This window comes from Odontomachus brunneus, unplaced genomic scaffold (genome assembly GCF_010583005.1).
Source record: "Odontomachus brunneus isolate Ranch 3 - 2012 unplaced genomic scaffold, Obru_v1 Obru_scaffold_084, whole genome shotgun sequence".
In the NCBI taxonomy this organism is placed as follows: Eukaryota; Metazoa; Arthropoda; class Insecta; order Hymenoptera; family Formicidae; genus Odontomachus; species Odontomachus brunneus.
In genome coordinates, this window is record NW_022639534.1 from 258,601 (window position 1) to 265,677 (window position 7,077).

The 7,077-nt window shown below is 36.9% G+C and overlaps 1 protein-coding gene across 5 annotated transcripts in view; it reads left to right on the forward strand.

The window, feature by feature from the left end:
• Window positions 1–2,521: 2,521 nt before the first annotated feature.
• Window positions 2,522–7,077, forward strand: part of LOC116847854 (TATA-binding protein-associated factor 172) — a 22,352-nt gene continuing 17,796 nt past the window's right edge. The window contains exons 1-6 of one of the 5 annotated variants that reach the window (XM_032823317.1): window positions 2,522–2,794; window positions 3,421–3,470; window positions 3,778–3,828; window positions 4,129–4,373; window positions 6,102–6,457; window positions 6,632–6,974. In XM_032823317.1, coding sequence (XP_032679208.1) covers window positions 3,818–3,828; window positions 4,129–4,373; window positions 6,102–6,457; window positions 6,632–6,974 — 955 coding nt within the window. In that variant the 5' untranslated portion in view covers window positions 2,522–2,794; window positions 3,421–3,470; window positions 3,778–3,817. Of the gene's footprint in view, window positions 2,795–2,912; window positions 3,348–3,420; window positions 3,471–3,777; window positions 3,829–4,128; window positions 4,374–6,101; window positions 6,458–6,631; window positions 6,975–7,077 lie in introns of those variants that run through there. The other 4 variants (XM_032823318.1, XM_032823319.1, XM_032823316.1 and 1 more) reach the window with 4 other exon arrangements.

Genomic DNA, 7,077 nt, shown 5'->3' on the forward strand with positions numbered 1-7,077 from the left:
TATATATATATATATATATATATATATATATATATATATATATGTCCATACATAATTATATATAATTATAATTATACATAATTATATATGGACAAATTTTATATGATTATGCATGAAAAATTTTTCATCGAGCATGCATCAACATTGTCGGCAAAGCCGAATATCCATGGTTCGAAGCTTCTGCTCTGCATTTGGTGGAATCAGCGAGGTGTAGTTTATTATGAACTGCTCAAACCGAATGAAACCATCACGGGAAATCGCTATCAACTACAATTGATGCGTTTGAGCCGAGCATTGAAGGAAAAACGGCCGCTATATGAGCAGAGACACGGCAAAGTGATTTTGCAATATGACAACGCTTGGCCACATGTTGCACAACCGATGAAAACCTACTTGGAAACGCTTAAATGGGATCCTACCCCACGCGTCGTATTCACCAGACATTGTTCCTTCCGATTATCACTTGTTCCGATCGATGGCACATGGCCTGGCTGAGCAGCACTTTCATTCTTATGAAGATCCCAAAAAATGGGTCGACTCTTGGATAGCCTCAAAAGACGTGTCGTTTTTCTGACGTGGAATTCAAATGCTGTCAGAAAGATGGGAAAAAGTAGTGGTTAGCGATGGACAATACTTTCAGTGATATGTATCTTACGACTTTTTTTATATAAAGCATTAATTTTCACGAAAAATCAACGAGAACTTATTCAAGATCCTAATATTTATATAATATATTTATATAATATATATTTATAGTAAAAGATATAATATATGAATTAAAAAAATATATATATATAAAGAATGTTTATATAATATATAATATATATTATATATTATATATTATATATTATATGTAATATATTTTATAATATATATTTAATATTATAAAAAGAACGTTCAACATTTTTTAAAACATTTAAAATACCGTCATTTGAGGTAACTTGGAACACCGGGGTAACTTTGAACAATTTGCAATGGCTTACAAAAACGGGTGTATATCAGTTGGACACGGGGCAATTGGACACAGTCCAATCACAAGTCGCTGTTCCAAGGGACCCTACAAATTCTCTAATCACACGGTGCTGTGATTGGCTGTGTCCAAATGCACCGTGTCCAAGTGCATTGTTCCCAAATTGACCAACCACAGTCGAATGTGAGAAGAATAATCAACTATAATTGGTCAATTTCTTATTCTTACTTTCTACTTCTTACTGCTTACTTCCAATGTAGACGTTCCTTTAAGCCCATTCTACAATTGCGTAAGCGTAGTCGTGATCGTAAGAGTCAACCAATCCGAATGTTTTATTTACTGATTGCTTTATTCTGATTGGTTGTTGTAATCACATACAACCACTTACACCACTTCACGCAATTGTAGAATGGGCTTTACTGCTTACGCTTAGGGCTATCGCACACAAATTGACATAACTGCATATGCATAACATAAGACCGTATGTACCAATGAGCATCGAGTATTAAGTCGCCATATTGGTGTTCGATGCTTAATATTCGATGCTCATTGGTCCATACGATCTTGTGCTATGCATATGCAGTTATGTCAATTTATGTGCGATAGCCCTAAGAACGAAGCCTTCTACCCCACTAATGACATCCCAGACAGCACCAATCTTTCAAAGACGTTCCGAAGACATCCTGAAGACTTCTAAATGTCCGCATAAATCTCCGGGATATCTCTTGAAGATCTTATACTGTCTGAGATACTTTTTAATTTGTTATAACACATTCATCTTTTTAAATTTCTAACTTTGATCAGTTATATTAGTCTTAAGCCCATTCTACAATTGCGTAAGCGTAGTCGTGAACGTAAGAGTCAACCAATCCGAATGTTTTATTCACTGATTGCTTTACTCTGATAGGTTGTCGTAATCACTTACAACCACTTACAACCACGTTCACGCAATTGTAGAATGGGCTTTAAGATTGACAAAAACACCAGTTAAAAACCGAAACAGAAAACTATTTTGAGCTTTGATTAAAACGTTTGGTTACGCGCATTCATCAGTCAATTTTAGGGTGGAGTCCCATGGTACGTATTTTCGCGTAATGCGTAACCAATCGCATCTTTCTATTCTTTTAGAAGTTCCAACAGAAATACAAAACGTCGCAATTTATTAGTTACGCGGTACGCGGAAAATACATGTCATGGGACTCAGCCTTAGGAGCGCCTGCGCTTTGACTATACATATATGCATCACATAAACGACACTTGACGTAAAATCCGCTTGACCATAATCTTAAAATCTTCGGCAAAATCCTGGCGTGTTGTCAACCGACACACCAGATATCTTGCATTATCGATACCATCACACGAGCATCATCGCGAAATTGTCGGCATGTGATGTTATTGACGGCAGATGAAAAACTCATCGGGCCACCGGTGGCGCCGCCATTGGCTCGACGCTGTACGCACGTAATACGAAATATGCTCCCCGCGCAACTTCAGTAGCTACAGTAGACGCGTTACATACACTTACGTACGATCGTTGAACGGGGGTTTTAGTGATTGGCCGGCCGACGTGTGACATGCGCGTTGTCGGCCAATGGGAGCAAAATCAGGGGACAAAACTCAGGCTCACCAGCAATATGGCTGTCAGTATAAATTTGATGCTTGTAACATGAGTTTCTCTTCGAGATATTTGACAAGCGTATGTGTAGTTTTGCGACGCGCACGGCGTGATGTGACTTTCGTGAACGTGCTACGCTGGGACACGGCAATGCAGGTTGGCTAATGTTGGTGCGAGGCAGTGAGAACGCTTCCCAAGAAAGAGAACAGGTACACACACGTCACCCAGTGTCACTCTTGACGATCGGCTCGCGCTCGTTATGTCCATATTGCGCCTCGGTCCGAGGCTCGAGCGCGGTTTCGTGCGCGTCCCCCTGCGACGGGCCGCACGCGATCGGCTCGCGCATGTCCATCACCCTGTCGTGGTGGTACCGCCGCGCGATATCGCGCAATGCTTTCGAGACGCGTTCTCACCAGACCTCTCTGACTCTCTCTCTCTCTCTCTCTTTTTTCTTCTCTCTCGTCTCCACCCCATTCTCTCTTCGCATCTTCTCGCAACTCCGCGCTACTCTACCGTGCTCAAGTGCTCTAGCTTCGATGATCAATCGCTACAATACTATTCCTCTTTCCTTTGATCCTGATTCCTTTGAAAGATCATGTTTCACGAACTCTCCTCGCGGGAAGCCAAAGGGAAGTATTCGATATTCACCCATCATTATTCCGACGTTATGTATTATCATGTACCAAACACATCACGGTATGAGGATTATTTATATAACATGCTCCATATGTTCTACTTGTTCCTTACACAATAAAGCTATCGGTAATTCGCGCAATTGTAGGATTTAAGTTCTTTACTAATATTGCACAGTTGGTAACTTGAGTTTGTTCCATAGCAAAACTGGAGGATCGATGGTTTGAGTACTACCAAAAACTACCCAATAGTGTTAGTATCAATTTGTAACATATACATGTGTACAGTCGTAGACAAATATGTCTGTAATTTTTGGGACGAGTTTGCAAACTTTGCATCTGGTCCAATGAGAGAATTATCCTATTGAGAAATGAATTGAAAATTCTCCCATTGAAAAATAAATTCATCTTTTCTCCAGTTGGACAAGATGGATGAATTCACAAATTTATCTCGAAAATTGTGGTTAATTTTTCTATTCACAACTGTATACTTTCTGAGGACACTTATAACCAATACAAACAATAACAATTTGTAAGTGCCTGTTATTTCTTGGTTTCAGGTATTCATAGGTGATCTACCCAATAATATTACACACAATCATGACATCAAGGTAAGTTGAAATAAATTGTATAATCTCAATATATACTTTAATCTAACGCTAAGAGTTTCATGTCAACACAATATTTTGAACATATAAATATTTATAGAAACACTTATATGAATGAAAGAAATATTCTCACAAACTCAAATTTCTAGGAAATTTATAATAGTAGATGCTTCATATATTATAGTGTATGATATTACTTTGTACAAGTTGTACGAATAATGATTAACAATGAATTTTTTATGTCTGTAATTTACATTTTGCATGTAACAATGTCTGCTCATTCTAACATGTTTGCTTTTACAGATTGGATAGATTATTCATACTGTTGGAGACTGGAACAAATGTGGCAACCAAACGAGCAGCTGCACAACAGTTAGGAGAAGCACAGAGACTACATCCTCATGATCTGCATCATTTGTTAGCAAGAGTTTCTACCTTGTTGAAATCTTCACAATGGGATACACGAATATCTGCTGCTCATGCTGTGCAAGCTATACTTTCCCAAGTTCCACCTTGGAATCCAGATCCTATCAATAAAAGGGATCCTGGTAATATTCTTACATGTGTAATAAGTAAAAGTTTTTAAAGGAATTCCATACTTGAAAATTTTATCAACAAAATACTGATTTCTTTTCTGCAAAATTTATATTGTATTGATTACAAAATGCTTCTATATAATGGAAGTATGTGCAAAAATAAAATGAATTAGCTCAGTATCTGATGAAGGCATGTAAAATCAAGAGAATACCAAAGTGGATAACAAATTCTTGATATGCTACTTTTTCGCACATCTTGCAGATATGAATCTTATATAAATATGCGTTCTTTTTTTTACTATATTTAGCAGAAAACTTGCATATATAGACTGACATAAGATAACCAAAAGCACATATACAGATAGATTGAGTCAAATTGAACAAAAAATTCCTCCACTGTCTTTCAAATAATTATGTAGAATTTCAAGATATTAATAAAAAAATGTTTGGCGAACCAGTGCGTACGATGCCGTGGAACGAACTCGGTCTCGTCTAAAATGAAGTGCGACTGCCTCTTTGCGACAATGGCTATCAGCTGATAGCTGATGGTGAAGTAATGACGTGCGGCGTGTAGATAATTGTTTCTCGACGTATCGCGAGTGCCATATGCGTGTCGCTAAGAAACAGTTGCAAATTACAGCCATTTTCGGTAAGATCGCATGTACATCGTGCACGTTAGTTCACCGATCTTTTTTCATTAATATCTCGAAATTTTTATGGTTTTTTGAAAAATGGTAGAAACATTTTCTATTCAGTTTGATCTAATTTACACGTGCTTTTGGTCATTTCGTGTCAGATATATCGTGTATAAAAATCTTACAAACTTTTTATATGTTCTTAAGTTTTCAAATTCAGTTCTAAAGATACAGTAATGTTCTCTGAAATTTTTCTGAGCAAACAAACACACCTATCAAGCAAATATTTAGGCTAACTGACGATTCGAAATGTTAATTTTGAAAATTTTTATTGTTTTCGTCACATATTGAGCAATATACTAATTAATTTTCGCGCATATTTTCGTTATGTAAAAGCTTTTGTGTTCTGTGCAGCAAATGCGACTTAAACTTTGCAGAAAAAGATTGAAAATATGTAGTATAAAATAAAACGAGGTCTTACACATATTAAAGTCAATAAAGATAAAAGGAGAAAGGACAATATAAGTCTAATTTGTGATCATTCATTGATCTAATGAATTAGATTAAGATTAATTTATAGTTCGACTTTGTATCTCTTTTCATAACTACAGCTGTTTTTGGTCTCGAACCTGATGTGCGATACTTTCCACATTATCGTTTGTCAACAACGTTCGACTTGCAGAAAACTGCAGAAAAGAGGTCTTTCAACCTCCGATATGTCCGTTTCATCATGAATTACTTGTGGAAAGTCATTGGGATCTAAAATTCTGAAAACTTTAACAATCATCTATTTGACTCTTTGACCATGCAATTTGTATATTCTCCATTGCGTTTGCGTCACTTTGTTTTCAGTATTGTAACTGCGTCTGAGGATGACCATAAAATTGATCGAAATGTTCCTTTTTTCTTAAATCAGATTTTGTTAAATAAACGATTAGCGCAGAACAACCGCAAATTAAACTCATATTGTTCTTCCTTTTATCTTTATTGATGTAATATTTAGTCAGTAAAATTTTCAAGTATTCTCAAGTATTTTCAAGTATTCTCTTAAGAAGGGGAGAGAAGAATTAAGTTGGTTTTGATCGCATGTCTTTCAAATTAACAGACGAATGTAACGATGTAGTGAGACGCAAGACCTCTACGAAATTGAAATTAGAAAACTTCGATGTGAGCAAAGTTCTTGCTCGTAGTACGCATCTCACTGGGTCCGAGGGCAGTGAGTACGATCTGATTATTGCGGAAGGAGAGCAACTGACGGGTCCCGATCAGAAGGAAAACCTGGCTATAAAACTAGGTTTTCATCCACGTCTAATGAATTTTACCGCCGACTTGTTTGACATTGAGGATTTCACTTCGGTGCAATCACCTTGCACAAAAAACGTCACTACGATTCCCGTGAATGAGACTTTAAAACAATCGGAAGGATTGAGTAGGAGGGAAATGAATAGAGCAAAGCGCAAGGTATTGTGCACTTTTCAACTGTTGTTAAAAATCAGTACTTCTTTTTAATTGCATCGCGTTTTCAATGAATAATCGTATGCTTTGAAAACTGTGAAAATATTTGCGTAATGGTTTTATATTATATAAATAATGTTCACAATGAAAATACTAATAATTCAAACTTTAATGATACAGGCACGTCAGTCAGTGTCGAAGCAACGTTCACGCGAACCCGACGATCGCGAAGACCATGCGAACTCGACGAATGTCCAATCGCCAGATGATACTGAACCTTCAGTCAAGAAACTCTTATTAGATGAAATTATCGCATCGGACACTGGATCTAAGTCATCCAGTGCATATAACGAGCAAGCGAGTGGCGTTCCAGATATAACTGGATGCTGGCCAGATTCCGTCATAAATTGGCCATTGGAATCCTTTGCAGAGAGCCTCTGTCAGGACTTGTTCAGTCAGAAGTGGGAAATACGCCATGGGGCAGCGACAGCTTTACGTGAACTTATAAGACTCCATGGAAAAGGTGTGTAATTCTTTTCAAAAGTAAATTGTGATATTTACCTTTTGTGGATACAATATATATATATATATATATATATATATATATATATATATATATATATATA